Source organism: Echiichthys vipera (assembly GCF_963691815.1).
Source record: "Echiichthys vipera genome assembly, chromosome: 9".
Taxonomy (NCBI): Eukaryota; Metazoa; Chordata; class Actinopteri; order Perciformes; family Trachinidae; genus Echiichthys; species Echiichthys vipera.
The window spans coordinates 5,255,042-5,272,861 of record NC_139834.1 but is presented as its reverse complement, the minus strand read 5'-3'; the positions used below and the strand labels follow the sequence as shown (position 1 = coordinate 5,272,861).

General features: G+C 44.8%; 1 protein-coding gene across 1 annotated transcript in view; it reads left to right on the top strand.

The window, feature by feature from the left end:
* fam120c (family with sequence similarity 120 member C) overlaps positions 1-11,622 on the top strand; it is a 33,165-nt gene extending 21,543 nt beyond the window's left edge. The window contains exons 11-17 of the mRNA XM_083920109.1: positions 411-660; positions 1,482-1,596; positions 2,061-2,270; positions 3,241-3,484; positions 3,602-3,737; positions 5,090-5,153; positions 5,279-11,622. Coding sequence (XP_083776235.1) covers positions 411-660; positions 1,482-1,596; positions 2,061-2,270; positions 3,241-3,484; positions 3,602-3,737; positions 5,090-5,153; positions 5,279-5,539 — 1,280 coding nt within the window. The 3' untranslated portion in view covers positions 5,540-11,622. The remainder of the gene's footprint in view (positions 1-410; positions 661-1,481; positions 1,597-2,060; positions 2,271-3,240; positions 3,485-3,601; positions 3,738-5,089; positions 5,154-5,278) is intronic.
* The last annotated feature ends 6,198 nt before the right edge of the window (positions 11,623-17,820 follow it).

Here is a 17,820-nt window from a genome sequence, read left to right as displayed (position 1 = left end):
GGCAGCTCCGTCCGTGTTGGTTGGCTCACCTTTATCATGGAAACTAAACTCAAACTAATCAAAACAGGCAGCTGTATTTTTCCTTTAATGAAGTTATTCCACTGGCAGTCACTGGCAGTTTTTTGGGCCAGCCACTTGTTCCAGGAGTAGAGACCGACCTCGGGTTGAGGGTTGACCACCTTAAAACAGCATCTCTGCATGAGCGTCTGTATTTTTGATGGTATTGAAAATGATACCGTTTGATAAATACACTTGTGTGCCGTGATACCTCGATGTCGCCCTAACTGCTCCAAACCCCGCTGCACCGGAACATCTATATCGTTGTTTCTTATGAATCGATCATACCAACAAGTTCTTTAAAAACAATCCATGTCGATTTTTTACGCTCTCCTTGCCTCTTGTGTTTCAAGTTCCTCCAGTGATCGTCAAAGAGTGGAGCAGCGGTAAAGCCAAGTCAGCCCTGACTCCGGAGCTGGTCCCGGCCCTGTGTTTTCGGGAATGGACCTGCCCCAACCTGCGGCGGCTGTGGTTGGGTCGCGCCAGCGAGGACCGCTCTAGGAGAACCAGGGCCTTCCTGGCCTGCCTACGCTCTGACTGCCCAGCCCTCCTCAACCCAGCACAGGTCCCACAGCATCTGCTGCTCATGTGCTGCGTGCTCAGGTATGATGGGGCTCCACACCACCGCTGGTTGTTGTTTTGGTTTAGTGTGCTACAAGGTGTGTGTTGTCCTGTTGACATTTTATAGTAAAACAATGAATCGATTATTTAATCTTATGTTTTGTCAGTTGAAGGCATTGTCTCTTGTGATTGTGCTTTGGCAAGACATTTAAAATGTAATGCCAATATGCCCATGAGTTAATTTGAATATTTTGCTCAGTAACTCTCCAGATGTTAAGTGCATGTTCTCTTATTAAGTGGTCGGTTTGTCCATCTGCAGAAAAGTCTTATTAAACTATTTTTGTGAGTGATTTAGTTGTTTAAGTCTTCTGCCAAGATTGAGATCAAGATGTCAGTGTGTTTTGTGCCAGAATGTTCATATTCCAGCAAGAACGGGTGTTCTTTCTTTCCTTTCCCGTCTGACCGTAACACGAGGAAGCAGCACTCAGAGTTGAGAAATGGACGGAAAGACATAGGAACATGAAATGTAGTCATTCTCATGAGGCTTTTTCCAGTGCCTTTCACTGAACAATCTTACAATAAACTGTCAAACTCTGAACATGAAAAATGATCATTTAAATCCGCAAACATCATGTGTGTAATCCAGGACAGATAATGACTGGGACCAGAAAATAATTTTTCCATTTCTCTGTCTCATGGGGTCTACAGGAAGCCGTATTACAGGGGCGAGACTTACCAGCCCTATATAACGAGAGCTTTGTAATGGGTTTCTACTGCATGCTCCTGTCCGTGAACTGTAGACATCAGCACACTGCAGACTGTGTTGCTTCTCTAAAGTACGCTTTGTTTCCCTTCTCTCTCAGGTATATGATGCAGTGGCCTGGAGGGAGGATCCTCCAGAGACATGAGCTGGATGCCTTTCTAGCTCAGGCTGTTTCCAGCCAGCTCTACGAACCCGACCAGCTACAGGAGCTCAAGGTGAGACCCTTGCTTCTTACTAGCGCCGCAAACGGAATTTACAGAGACTTTCCATGGGAATTAACTGGAAATTATTCAAACGAACTCCATCATATCCAAACATAAATATAGACATTTTGTTTTGTCATAGGCAGACATCCATGCGACATAATACAATTAAAAAGCAATACATTCCAATAGATTTATCAGGGTTCCTGCGGATCCTTAAAAAGTCTTAAAAGGCATTGAATTCATTAATCTAACAAACAAAGACATTAATTGCTATTGAAATGTCTTAAATCGAACTTTCAATGGTCTTAAAAATGTTAACACAAAGGAAGTGGGATTTTTTTGTGCCGTTTATTCGTGTAAAGGGTTTAAGATGTGAAAATATGACGGCTACAACACATCATGTGTTCAGTGCTTCTTCTGCACTGTCACTCTCTCTAGTTTAAATGCTCTTGTTCTTTGTGTTTTGCTGTCAGGTGGAGAAGGTGGATGCCCGCGGCGTGCAGCTAGCCTCTCTCTTCATGGCTGGTGTGGACACTGCGCTGTTCATCAATGATGTGTGCGGCCAGCCGTTGCCATGGGAACACTGCTGCCCCTGGGGCTTCTTTGACGGCAAACTGTTTCAGAGCAAACTGGCCCGGGCCGCTCGTGACCGGGCCGCCCTGCTGGACATGTGTGAGGGGCAGGTATGTGTGTATGTGATCCTGTGGCAGCTGATGGTGGACTGAACTGAGAGCATGATTGGCTGTAAAGTGTGCTTTTCTTCGTTGAATCAGCTGAAAACGACACCACGCTGCTGCAGTATAACCACACACACCTCTACACACATCAGATTGCTCCGTTATAACATTACTCAGTTAGACATTTCTCCGTTCCCGGCTGAGATGGATGGCACAGCTTTGCAGAGTTAATAAATTAGTTGCTAGTAGACTTCTTCTGCTCAGAACAAGTCAGTGAATTTCAGCCTGCGTTCATGTTCTACACTGCTGCAACACGTGTGTTTCAGTTCCACTTAAAGTGTTATTTCTTTAATCATTGTTATTCTTAAATTTTGCAAAACAGAAGGATACTTATCATATCTGTCACTTAAAGGTACAAGACAGGTGTGTAGGAAAGGGAAGAGTGAGTCCAAAAAAAGTTTATTCAAAGGCAACCTGATGCTCGATGAAGGTCTTGTACCAAAACATTGCTATTTATTAAACCATTTTTGCAAGTAAGACAGTGTGCAGGTACATTTTGGATAAAGCTAATATCCTACCCAACGAATGGGTATTTAAATATTCAGGTTCTGTCCTAATCAAAACACTAAATGGACTGCTATTAAAGCGTCTACAAGGAGTTTGTACACGGTTATGAAACAGTCTCAGTTTAATACTGATGCCTCTAATATCAAACGGCATCATAGACCTAGATCCGACTACGCTGCCACCTTCAACCTGCAGTTTCTCCTCCGGTCAGGAGTGGATCTGGGTTTGTCTGCAGCTCCCTTTTCTACACTAGAACAACATCACTTATGCGAAAGCTGAGCAGGGAGGGGTGGCGTTCGGGCACGGTACAAATCGATCGTAACCTGTTCAGTGGCCCCGCCCAGACGTACCCGGGCTGTGTGTTGTGTCAACATACAGTAGAGACTCACAGTCGTCTCTGCCTCTGCAGGAGGAGCTGGTGTCCAAGGTGGAGAAGATGCGTCAGGCAATCCTCGAGGGCATCAACCTGTCCCGCCCTCCTCCTCCTCCCCCTCCTCTTCCACCTCCTGCCTTCCTCCCCCCAGCTATGGTGCCCCCTTTCTACCCCATGCCTCCCCTCTACCCACCTCGCCCCATGGGCATGCCTCATCATCACCCACATCATCCACATCACCCACATCACCCCGCCCAGCACAGACCCAGAGCCTTCCCAGGTACAGTTATGTTTTTTCTCTACACTTATTCTCTTTGCTAATTCAAGTTATGCACAGCTGTAGATTATTTGAGACTGTACAGCAAGAAAAGTCTCACTTCTTTCCTTCTTTCTTCAGGCCTTCAGTCCATCCCCCCTCAGGGAGGGAAGCTGGAGATAGCTGGCATGGTCGTTGGCCAGTGGGCTGGGAACAAACCAGTCCGCGGGAGAGGGGGCTTCAACATGCAGGTGGTGTCAGTGGGAGCAGGGAGAGGGTGAGTGAGATGTTGATCTTTTCATCCATACAGCTGACGACTGAGAATGAATGCGGTTGTCGTAGCGCGTGGATGTACTCTGTGGTTATAGTCTTTAGATGAGAAACCACCAGCTTTTCAAGGTTGTAAAAACATTACGTATGCTGTAAAGATGCACATTTTGATGATTGAATCTGACTCCTGCTGAACGGAGCAGACACTTTCATGTGAGCACTGATTTTCACAAATGATCTTAATGGATTTTCTTTATTTAAAAAAAACGCAAAACGACTGTAAAGAACTGATTATATTCGCTTTACAGGGAAAATTCTGGCTTCTCTCACCTTGTAAACACCGTACGCCAGGTAAAATCGTAGTTTTCATACTCCAGTTTGCAGACCTAGATAACTCCTTCAGTACCCCGATTATTCGTGCATGTCAACAGCCTTCCCGGATTATTATTGAGTTTGGCGTCATGCTCCGTTGGTTATAATTCCCCACTCCGCGGCAGTGGCTTTTGAAATAGAATAAACAGGAAAGCGATGGTGCGAAAGACAACGTAAAAAAAAAAAACAATACGAGGTTAACCATTAAACCGTAATCGTAATTCTGGGATTTTGACAAAGATGAACCGGAAGAAAAAGCCGATTCCGACCAGCTGTATGTTGGCGCAGCACAACCTACTGTACCGGAGGTCAAGTTACTCCCGTCATTCCGCCCCGCTCTTCTAAATGTGGGGGACTTCAATAATCCGATTAGACCATTTTCGGGTTACTGGTGTGCATGTAAACGCACTGAAAACCCAACTCCTATTTAGAGAAGTTCATCAGAGCTGAGATCGGAAGTGATCTGACTGCATGGATTTACATCGCTACGAGGGATGTTAATAACTATCTGTTAGCAGTGTGTCTGCTTGTTATACTCCACCGTGGGTCCCGTCCTGGTCGTGGGAGCCACGTACTTACTAGAAGATTAAGCTTGAAATGTGATTTGCTGGCGCGGTGGCAGGAGCTTACGTAAGCCTGTGTGCCGGGCAGAAGCGCAGCTGGCAACCTCGCAGGTGGATTGCGGCAAGACGCACTCGGACATATACGCTCCATGGAGAGCTGCAGCCCTCTACCAGTTGCACGGAGGCGCAAGCAGTTCCAGTAAATGCACACATCGGGCTGCGCAGTCGGTACAAATCTCCAGCTGTCTGTGGAAATTGAACTAAGTCTTTCTCGTTGGTCAAAAATTAATGGGGTCTGCTAACACTCAGCAAAAAAGTTCAAATAAGATGTTTTCTACTAAAACCAAACACTGTGATATCGAGCCCTAAAGCAGCACTACGGATACTTTTCTGATCTGAGCGTATTTCTGTTTCTTCATCACAGGAGGGGTAAAGAGATTACAGCTAAAGTACGGACGGTGAAAAAGACGCCTACCAATAGAACACAGGTATGAAACTCTGACACAAAATCTTGTACTCTTTTCCCTACATGAACACTGATCTCAGCTGTGAATTCCCTCTTTGTCACGTTCCTACTTGCCATCTTAAAACTCTGTCCAACCGCCTCCTCCAGACGTCGCCGCCCCCTCCATCCAGCAGTCCCCCAAAGCCCTCAGAGGAGGAGGCGGCCTCCATGCCGGAGGTTGCGACCCAGCAGCTGAATGGCAGCTCAGCGGCCTCCGCCATCGGCCAGCCCTTGGAGCTGGCCCCCCTGGCCCAGCCAATCCCGTGTGCCTTAGCCAGCAGAGACAACCAATCAGAGGGGGTGGAAGTGGAGGCCCCCTGTTGCCTTGACGACTGCCCGTCAGACGGAGCGCTACAGAAGGAGGAGTGACAGCGTCCTTCCCGGGATGCACTGCTCTGAGAGAGTTCTGTGTTTGACTGCCTTTCCCTGTTTTTGTAGCCCCACCCTGCTAGCTGACGCATGTCATCACCTGGAGCAGGAGGCCGTCCCTGCTGCTCCACGTGATAGGCTAGAGCAGTTAGCTGTTACTTCCTTTTTAGTTTTCTCATGTGGTTTTACATTGTTTTACGAAGAGAGGTTTTCTCCATGAGTCTGTAAGCGCCCCACCCCTCGAAAATCCTAAATGCCTCCCCACACGCACTCAGAGTAAAATAAGCTTGAAGCCCCGCCCCCATTATGCCCTGCCACTTATTTAAACTTATTTAGTGTTTTTTAAATGGTCCCATTGTTTGAATCTCAGCACAAAGATGCTGAGCTCGCGGTTACAGCGACAGATTTGGATGTGGTTTCCGCGGTTGCAGCATCTAGGCCTGGTCGCCGCGGTCCGTAGTTACGCGTTGATGCGGTCTGTTGCCATAGCCGTCTCGTGTGAGCTTTGTCTTACATGAATTCAGAGAGAAAATGTAAGATTTTAACAAAGTGATGTACCATTGTTCTGTGCAGTGACCCTCGTCTCCCCGCTTGCAGCATTGCTAAACACACAACGTTAGTGTACGATCTAGCAACGGACCCCTTTTATCGATCGATTGGTTATCTATCACAGGAGCACTTCTGCACCACCATGGTATTAGCGTGCTATCTTACTTTGCCCCATGTAGCATAGCCTAGTGCTTAGCCGTACTAAGAGACCCCATGAATTTATGCACCTTAAGCCCTAAAGTATGCAAGATGTTACCCCGCTCCTCCAAAAGAAAGTGCATTATTATATTATCCTCCCATCCCCCGTGTCCCTTTCTCCCAAAGCTTTGATTGTATTACCCTAACAGAAGCACTTAATGTCGTCTTTACTTATGAGGAATTTGAACTCGCCCCTATACAGGTGAATTGACAGTCTGAGAGGGGTGTCCCCTGCGCCTGAATAAATCGTTATGACATGTAGAACTACATTTAAAGGTAGAGATCTATTTGAGAGACGTCAGAATGTGAACAGAGTGGTTTCAGACAAAGAAGCACTTTGTTTTAAAAAATGTTAAACCACACTGGACAGTCTTCTACCAGGTGATAAAGAAATAAAAAAAACTCTGAGGCACCTTCTGGAGTTAAGGCCAAAAAGAAAAGAATAATGCTGCCCAGTGGAAAAAAATAGACAGTGAGGTGGATCTCGGGTAACTGCTGCCAGGCAGAGTTCCCTTCAGACTGGCCTCACGCGTTCAGTCACGATGTTGAAGCTGAAAAGTCTCCTAATTCTCCACGTCGAGGATTCCTGGGAATCTTTTCAGATTTCTAAAAGTTATTTCCAAAGTGTATTTTAAAAAGGCTCGCCCTCTGAGGCAGCCAGTGAGAGATATAGATATATATATATATCTATATATATATACATATATAAAGGGGTGCGGCGACAAAGCCTCAAAGATCCCCCCCCCCAAGCCACTCTAGTGGTGATTGAGTCACGGTTGTCAATACGACAGCCCAAACACCACAACTCTGGTGTGTCACTTTAGACCAGCAGGAAGCACTTCCCTGCCCCGAAGCACCTCGGTCCGAACACGGCGGAGGCTTTATGGGTCGGATCACACGACAGGAGAGAGGGAGGCCTCGCGGCGGACCGGAGTGTGCCGCTCACAATCTGAGACTTCTAAAGAGAATGAATTCTTTTATTAGAGCACTTGTGTTTGTAGAGAATGAGATGTGTCCCCCATAGTAGGTTTCATCAGACTACGGAAATAACACAACGCACCACTCAGCCGGTAGCACAACTGCAAATGTAAAAATAGATAAATAAGCAGTAAGGCCGACAAGACACTGCCTGAGAGAGATGCTGGCCATGAACATTGTAATCTCTATAAACTTACAAAAGGAGAGGTTGAAATGAGCTCGCCATGTTAAAAAAAAAGGGCAAGTCAACAAGAAGCACCTTATTTTCTTACTATGTTGATGATGCTCTTTTCTGTGCCACAAAATTGACATGGATTAAAAAAAGAGAAAGCTCTTTGGAAATGCCGTTTTTTGAAGGACAAAACCCTGACTATATATGTAAGTGTTAATGTAGTCGCGTCAGACATCCCCTCAGTTAGGAACTCAACCTTGACAGTTGACCCAGCCGTTGAGTGTAGGCCTACACTCATCCGTCACGAGGGGCCAGGCCGCGCTGCGCCGCCGTCTCTTACACCAACACCAAAATGACTTGTTCTAGCCGTTATTGGTAGGGATTTAAGCATACGAGTGCCGTAGGTGTTCATAGGTTAAGAGTAGGTAATGAGCGTCGGGCTGTAATACAAGGACACCAAGACTAGGCTAGAGAATATAGCTCCACTGGCCGAAAATACTAAGTCTAGAATTACTAGGAGTCATATACTTAACTGCTTTCAACTTTTGACATGAGTACAAATGTGTATCGCAACAGTACATTGTTAGGAGATGGCTTTTTCTGCGGCGAGCCAGAGCGTGATCCGGTATACGATGCCCTCTACTCGATTCGCTCGCCAGATAACAGTTACACGCGCACGCATACATACATGCAGACAAACAAAGATATAAAACACGCACACACACACACACACAGGTATTCAGTTGCATTTGTTACCAGCAGCATTCTCTCTGCTTTCGTGCTGAAGTGATTTTGTGCAGTTTCAGTTCCCAGTGGAGTGGTCGTCGGTTCATCAGAGATCATTTTTGGTAACACATTCTACTGACTTAAAAAAACAAAACTTTAAAAAAAAATCAAGAAATAAAAATCACACATTTTCAAGTTTGCATGGACAGATTTTAACAAGAAAAAAACAACAGCAACAACACACACAACGCGACACACACACACACACACACACACACACACAGATAACATAGATGTTAAACCCTGAGTTACACAGTAGCTAGTATGGATAAAAAAGTCAACACAATACATGATGTAGTGTCCCTCTCTCGTCCTTGTCTGTTTTAGTTCAATAGATATTTGATCAGTGATTTTTATGCTTGTTATCCTGACCCCGCCCCCTCCTGCTATGACACTTTTTCTCAACCCTTCCCTCCGCCCCCCTAAAAAAATTCTCTTCTTCTCTTTGCCCCTAATCTTCCTCATAGAGCGCACACACAGACACACATACACACACACACACACACACCATGCCCACTGATTCGCATTAAAAGCAGTCCCACACACGCACACATTTGACACACACAGGTTAACCCCTCCCCCCCCCATACCCACGCCACTTCCTGTATTTCAGTTCTCCCTTTCACTCTTACCACCTCTCTCTCTCTGCCTCTCCTTTTTAGCCCTTCTTAGGACCGTTTCTATTGGCCGTTCTTTCTCTCTTTTTGTTTTGTTTTTTTCTCTTCGGGCTGCCCCGCCCCCTTAATCGAACCCAACTAACAGTAAAGGTTATATTAACGTTGATAATCAAGTTTCTGTATGTATCTAGCCAGAGTCTGGAAAAAAAAATCTGAAAAAAAACGGTTTTATTCAATTGTGCAAAAATGTGTTTTTTCTTACTATTTTTAATGTTATTACATCTTCTAATCTAATCCTTCTACCATCGCTTCAGTTAGTACTGAAATACGCTTAGCCAACCTAGAGATTTGAACTGTAATGATTGCGATTTTCCTTACCTGTATTTTATATGGCATCTTTAGACCACCGTTTATTATGTGCGTAAGTAAATATTGCCCGTTTTTTTTTTTTCGAAATGAAAATTGTCGTCTGCACTATGTTATGATTCTCGTAATATCCCTGATAACAATTTCATGGTCGACTCATTATCAATCTAAGCTGAACTCTGCGCCCTTGCACAAAGCAGCAAAACATCTCTTGTAAACACCTGAGAACCAAAGTACACCTAGGATCCCCCCCACCCCTTATAAAGCCCCCTATAGTCCCCTCGACATGGACGGTTTTCCCCCCCCCCCGAGTAACAACTTTTCTGATGAGTATGATTCTATATATAAATATAATGACATTACAGCACGTATGATTTATCCAAGTCTGAGGTGGTTTTCGTGGAGACGCAGACAGACAGGGAAAGAAAGGCGTTTTTGAGCGGACAGCAAGGTTTGTTTCATGCACCGCGGGTAAATTTGCTCGCTCCTCGCAACTTCTTCATGTGCACGCGCTCGGAACGATACTCGATAACGCACGAAGGAACCCGACAAATATGCTTTCAGTCGTGCTGGGGTTTTGGCGCCCTCTTTTGCATTTTTTTTTCTTACATGTAATTGTCGTGCTCTCAAACTTGCCTTTTTAAAATCCCCACAGATTGACAGAGCGACGTATTACTTGTAACTCGTCTCTTCATGCGCGGGAACTGCTGAACGTGGCTGAATTCTCCTCAAAACACACACATCTGAGTCAGCCTTCAAATGGACTGTGCAAGCGGGAAATAATTTGCATGTGTGTTAAAAGACAAATCTGCAATTTCAGACCTGTTTTAAGGAAACAAAATCTCTATTTCCAGGTTTTCCGTTGGCTGAATTTTATCTAGAACTGCAATGATTGTTTGTCAGTTAGCTGCGAAATGTATTACTCCAGTAATATGAGTATGAATAAACAGCAAAATATGTAAACATTTATACATATCTTAAGATATGGCTCGCACAAGGCTATTGACAGAAAATACATCAACAATTTCGATGCAGGTTCGGACGTTTTGGCTTTTTTAGAAGCGTTTTCAGGGTTAAAAGACTTCAGCTTCAACATGATGTAATGTTTCTCATGTTACTCATGTAAACTGAAATCTTTTAAATATTTAAAATGAAACAATCCCGTCGTCACATTTGTTTGATTATATTTGTTGGAGATTGACATGTTTTTTCCGTTGGACCACCATCTGCTGTCCAGTTTAGATGCAATAACCGTGTCGAGAGTTTTGGCTCAAGTACCTTGAAAGCGCTTGAATTTCATCCCTAAAAAGTCGTACGAACCAATTAAGAATTTTAGTTATTTTCCAAACAAAAAATGCCCAAAACTTTGCTGCCTCCAGTGTCTGAAATGTAAGAATTTTCTCTCTGTACTGTGTGTCGAATAAAAGAGCATTTCTGATATTGTTGGCAGATTAATTGATAATTTTTTTTTTTTTAATGTAATGTGACAGTAAATGTTATATCTTCTGGAAATCCTAACATTTTTTAAAAATTATTTTTGTGACATTTTATCATCAAAAATCAGTTCAATTGAGAAAGTAATCATTGCAGCCTGAAAAGACAGATTTAATAATCCACAAAAATGTATTTCTGATTAAAAATGGAATCAAATCTCAGCTGAAGTGTTGTGAGGGAAATTCCCTCTCTCTGTGAGCGATGACGCGATGATCAGAGAGTGCCCCGTCCAGCCCGAAGAGCTCGACAATTGTTAAAGAGAACCAAAAGTCCCGGAATAGAAATGTACTATGTTGTATTGTGGAAGTCAAAACAGTATTATCGTCTGTCATACAGAATGTGGAAAGGAGTCACCGGTTATGTTGTACCTGTTCTGATCTCTATTTGCAGGATTTTTGCAGCAATTTGTCCAGTTTTGAATAAAGGTTCCCTATTCTGTCTGTCTCTATCTACACTGCCACTCCCTCCCTCAACAGCCCCTAAGCTCCAGTATAATCCCCGTCCCTGCCCTCCAATGGCTGAGACCCAGTCAGGCTGACTGGGTCGGGTCAGTCGCACCCTCGGCCACACGACAGTACCCAGGGCCGCCCCAAAACTTAGCTGTGCAGCAACAACAACAACAAAAGGGTTCAAATTGATCCATATTCTTGTTCTAGATATATTCTCCTCATTATCGCTGTTATAATTATGGTTGGTATCATTTGTCATCATTAGCATTATGGAAGCACCGGACTGTTTGTGGAGAGATGAGAAAGAAAGCGTTTTTTTTTTGTTTTTTTTTAATTTGTCTGGCTGTTGGTGGTCTGACCTCACAGAGGGAGGGGAGGAATGGTTCAGAAAGAGACAAAGATGGCAGTCATGTTTGTACTGGTTGGGAAATGACTTACAGTGCTGAAATAAAATTTATTCTTTTAGTAAAAAAAGGATTTTCTTGTGTCCATTGTCTTTTTTTTTTTCTTTTTTTTTAAAGAAATGATCACCAGGGCCGGACAGTGACAGTTGTCAGGTTGACTTTTGCAATCGCATTGTTTCTTTTTCTGTTTTGTTTTTATGAAGGTTATTTGCAAATGTACAAGGTTGGAACAAGAAAACAAAAGTATAGATTAGTACAATCATACAAAAAAAATATATATGCAATTTTGAACACAATCATGACCTAATCTGTCCCCAAAAGAACATCCTCATTTTCCATCCCTACTTAAGACAGATCGGACACCGGTATGATCACCACAATAAAAGCAATGAAATCATTTAAATTTCACAAACGAAATTCGCAGTTGTGTATTTGAATCCCTTCTAAATGTTCAATGATGATTACATTTCAGTTGTGAATATATCTCAGAGCAAAAAGAAACTTAATTACAGGGATCAGTCAGTCAATTTAATTGTGACGTAATATATAATTAATGTTAATTATAAATGACTCTAAAGACCTACATTTAAAATATCAAGGCACCTCCCTCCTCTCCATCCTGTGGGCCCACCACTTGCGTCGGGTGCGCTGCTGCACGGGTGGCAGTGAAGATGAGGGGCCTCGACGGACCAGACACAGGCAACAGAAGCAGGCTCTGGGGACGTGGAATGTCACCTCTCTGTCGGGGAAGGAGCCGGAGCTTGTGCGGGAGGTGGAGCACTACCAGTTAGATCTGGTGGGGCTTACCTCCACACACAGTCTGGTACTCCTGGATAGGGGTTGGACCCTTTTCTTCTCTGGAGTTACCCAGGGTGTGAGGCGCCGGGCGGGTGTGGGGATACTCACAAACCCCCGGCTGAGCGCGGCGGTGTTGGAGTTCACCCCGGTGGACGAGAGGGTCGCCCCATTACGCCTGCGGGTGGTAGGGGGGAAAACTCTGAGTGTTGTTTGTGCATATGCACCGAACAGCAGTTCAGAGTATTCGGCCTTCTTGGAGACCCTGAATGGAGTCCTGCGTAGGGCTCCAGTAGGGGACTCCATAGTTCTGCTGGGAGACTTCAACACCCACGTGGGCAATGATGGAGCCACCTGGAGAGGCGTGATTGGGAGGAGCTCCTCCCTGATCTAAATCCCAGTGGTCGTCAGTTATTAGACTTCTGTGCTAGTCACGGATTGTCTATAACTAACACCATGTTCGAACATAAGGATGCTCATAAGTGTACATGGTACCAGAGCACCTTAGGCCAAAGGTCGATGATCGATTTTGTGATCGTATTGTAATGAATTTTGTTGTTTAGGATGTTTAGAGTAGCGTCCAGCTGCCACCACCTTTGTTAACCCGGTCAGGTCCGGTATTTAGAGGTCAGAGAGCACCCACCACAGACAGATATGTATAAGAATAGACAATCTTTATTTCCAATTCATTTTTGGGTTAGGGACGTTTGCACTCAGCAGGCCAATGAGGGCAGCTCCAGCAGGTCAGGCAGGTAACTCCACCATCCGGCGACACCAACACTGCACACGAGAGAGAACACACCCAGAAAGGGACACTGCACACAAATCACTTCACAGCAACTAGAACAGGTATCACACTACCGACAATGGGAGCTCAAAATCACACGGGCTCCTTAGGGACCACTACAACACAAAGGGCCGAAACCCACTCCCAACACTAGGGGGAGATAGAGCACCGCAAGAGCAATGAGCCGCCCTTAACGGGGCCGCTGGCACACTGACGTCAGTTAATTAAAACCTTTCTTTAAGAGGGGAAATCATATAACACATTAACTGACAAGACTACAAGTAAGTTTATATGAAAATCATTAAAGCAAAGGACTTATCCTGCCCGGTCTGGTGACAAGACCCCCCCGTGGGGCCTAGGCAATGGAACGGGGCTGTGCACCGCAGAACAGAATGCTCAGCTGGCAGGCGTGGAGTAGTTCAGCGTGGTCGGCGTCACTGATGTGGCTGCTGCATGAGAGCACAGGTAAGGCACGACTACTCCCCAGTCCCTCGCTACCAAAAGGAGGTTTCTGGCCTCCCCTCTTGATACAGGGTTGATCGACACGACGAACTCTCCTACTCAGCTGTCTTCACTGTCGGCAGCACTATAAGCTGCGAACAGCACCCACCCGCCACAGTGCCACTGGCTCCCAAAAAGCTCAGGCCGCCAGCTCTCACGTCCTCCCGTCTCTGCCACCCTCGCTATCTCCCCCGTCTGTTTTCTTCCCAGCTGCTGACCCCGGTCCCTCCTCCCCCCTCCCAGGTGAACAGTTCCTCCGCCCCACGCCACTCCCTCACTACAGAATCATCTGATCTGAGGCCGTATGTTTTGGACACTCGAGTGAAGAGAGGGGCAGAGCTGTCAACTGATCACCATCTGGTGATGACTTGGGTCAGAGGATGGGGGAAGATTCTGGACAGACCAGGTAAGCCCAAACTAGTACTGCGGGTGAACTGGGAACTGGAGGAGGCCCCTGTCCGAGAGATCTTCAATCAATGGACCAGCTCTTCACTCTCGCAAGGATCGTAGAGGGGGCCTGGGAGTATGCCCATCCAGTCTACATGTGTTGTGTGGATCTGGAGAAGGCATATGGCCGCGTCCCTCAGGAGATACTGTGGGAGGTGCTGCGGGAGCATGGGGTGAGGGGGTCACATCTGTGGGCCATCCAGTCTCTGTACACCCAAAGCGAGAGCTGTGTCCGGATCTTCGGCAGTAAGTCGGATTCGTTCCCGGTGAGGGTTGGCCTCCGCCAGGGGTGCGCTTTGTCACCAATCCTGTTCGAGGCGTAGTCGTGGTGGAGAGGGGTTGAAGTTCGGTGGGCTGAGGATCTCGTCTCTGCTTTTCGCAGATGATTTGGTCCTGATGGCATCGTCGGTCAGTGACCTTTAGCACTCACTGGATCGGTTCGCAGCCGAGTGTGAAATGGCTGGGATGCGGATCAGCACCTCTAAATCTGAGGCCATGGCTCTCAGCAGGAAACCGGAGGATGCTTACTCCAGGTAGGGAATGAGTCCTTACCCCAAGTGAAGGAGTTCAAGTACCTCGGGATCATGTTCAAGAGTAAGGGGACAATGGAGCGTGAGTTTGACCGGAGAATCGGAGCAGCAGGGACGGTGTTGCAGTCGCTCTACCGCACCGTTGTGACGAAAAGAGAGCTGAGCCGGAAGGCAAAGCTCTCGATCTACCGGTCAATCTTCGTTCCTACCCTCACCTATGGTCATGAAAGCTGGGTCATGACCGAAAGAAAGAGGTCGCGGGTACAAGCGGCCAAAATGGGTTTTCTCATGAGGGGGGCTGGAGTCTCCCTTAGAGATAGGGTGAGAAGTTCAGCCATCCGTGAAGAACTCGGAGTAGAGCCGCTGCTCCTTTGCGTTGAAAGGAGCCAGTTGAGGTGGTTCGGGCAACTAGTAAGGATGCCCCCTGGGCGCCTCCAGGTGTTCCAGGCACGTCCAGCTGGGAGGAGGCCTCGGGGAAGACCCAGGACCAGGTGGAGAGATTATATCTCCACACTGGCCTGGGAACGCCTCAGGATCCCCCAGTTAGAGCTGGTTAATGTGGCCCGAGAAAGGGAAGTTTGGGGTCCCATGCTAAAACTGCTGCCCCTGCGACCCGACCCCGGATAAGCAGTTGAAGATGAGATGAGATCAGGGTGGAGGGAAGTTTGCACTTGAAGTCTCGTTCTGTTTGCGCCCCACAGACCAAATCTTGCGTTACCTAGGCATACCAGCAGCCAGAAACTGAATGGCCGTATGAAATGGTTTGATCCAAAATGGCGACATCTTCTGGTCGAACAGAAGGACAAATCTGAGTTTTACTGCTTTTATTGTGGCTATTTTGTTTACAGTTTTTCTCAATTGCTAAAACACTAAATCCTGTTTTCTGAACCAATTCCTCTGTTGCCTGAACACACTGATTGAATCATTCACTCTTTTGGCAAAACCATGAGCACTTTTCACCTGTTTAGACACAACTTACCAACACATTTTCATTGTGATGCACATGTGCTGCAGAATGGTGAGCACAGGTGGCAAAAGTCAAACACAATTAAAGCACGGTTGTCACTACTTGAACACAACAACTCAAAATTGATCACACTTGTGGCTAATGATGTGAGGGAATATATAAAGCCAGTTCAGAGAGCACTGATTTGTGAGGCACTACAATGGATAGAAATCTAAGAGGAAGAGTTTGTGTGAGAGGAGGTCGAGGAGGTCAAGGTGGTATAGGTGGTCAAGGTGATCAGCGAAGACAAAGAACAGTAATATCTGATGAAATCAGAGCTACTGTGATTGACCATGTTCTTGTCCATGGTATGAGCATGAGGGAGGTCGGACAAAGGGTACAACCAAACATCGCTAGATTCACTGTGTCCACCATAATCCAAAGATTTAGAGAAGAGAATAGGTAATTATCTTTTTTGACATTATAGTAAAGTATGTACATGTTGAGAGCAAATTACTGTATGACATATTACAGTATATACTGTACCACAGTATACTGTAAGTAATTATATGTTTAAGTTTTGTTATGGTCCGTGAGGACAATGCCGAACTGTACACAAGTGGCAAATGCATACGGTTTCTGTTTGTTTTGAACAAATAATATGTGTACTGTAAATGCAAAAGATCTTTGTTTTTTGTACTGTACAAGTGCTACATGTTAATGCACAAGATTTCAGTTTTTTGTCTTTGTGTAAAGTGCTAAATGCAAGTTTTTTTGTTTTGCAACATGCATTCAGCTTCATGTCCTGAGCATTGTGTTTTCTATTTTTCTATGTAGTGTTTAGTGACTGCTCAGTAGTGTTTTATGATGTTTTGATTGACTTGGGGCATGATTTGACAACAAAGTGGTGAGGTGAAAGTTTGGTTTTGCAAGAAGAGTCTGAGGTTTTGTGAACGTAGCTTGAAAATTGGGGTTTGTGTTCACAGTTTAGAGAAAAGGAGAGAAGCGTTCAAGAAATGTGTCTTAGCAATCGAGAAAAACTGTAATAAATCTTGTGTTATGAAAATAATCTCTTTTAAACAACTCTAAAACAAGGTTGAACAAGTATCATATATAAAATGATACATATAAATGTCCCATAACACCTCATGAAATCCTTATGTGTAGTCAAAATAAAGAATTTATCCTAAATAAAACAATAAAAAATGCACTCTGAAACATTAAGCTAAAAAAGGGTTTGTAAATTCAAGGTCTGTTTGTCCAATATTTGTTTTTTTACTCCCTTTATTCATCATCATCATCATCATCACCATCATCATTCAATTCAATTCAATTCAGTTTTATTTATAGTGCCGAATCATAACAAAAGTTATCTCAGGACACTTTACAGAGTAGGTAAAGACCACACTCAATGACTTATTCAAGATTTACACAGACCCAACAATTCCCCCGTAGAGTACGGTGGCAACGCAAACCTTCACTATAACAGACAGGAACGTCAGACAGACCCAGCTCTGTGGAGGACGGACATCTGTCTGCACCGGAGAGAGGAAGAAAAGGAGAGAGAAAGAGAGAAAAGACGGACAGATGGACAGAGAGACAGACAGACACACTTCCAGAGATGCAAGCAAAGCCTAACAGTAACTATAATAATATTTATAGTAATGTGAATATAACGTATATGTTAAGACAGTTAATACAACAGAATAGTAGAAACAAGCACAGCTAAGGTGACAGAATATGAACATGATAATAATTATGGTGGCAAACATGATCAATGATGAGTAGTGGCAATAGCAGCTACGATACAGCTACAAATTTTATAGTTTATTAAACTAGTGATAGTATATATGAGTAACAGTGATAATAGCAGCAGGAAGCGTCATGTAGGACCACGGCAGCAGGCACCACCACGATCAGCAGAGACCTGCGAGACGACAAAGCACAAACAGCTCCGGGGAAGAAGCTGAATTAGTAACGTGCATTCATCATCATCTTCTTCATTATGACCATTATCGTAAAATAATGCAGAAGACCATAAATACATTTCGTGATAACAACAGAACAAAAAGACGAAAAAGGCGACATACACATTTAAGAGGTAATTATTTAAATTGTTTTATTGTCAAACAGTCCAAATTACAAGGATACAAGTAAACAATACCGGTAATATTTCAATCTGAGCAGATGCATAAGAATGCCTATTTATTTTATTGTTTTATTTGTATTATTACTATTGTTGCTTTGTCTCGTATTTTATTT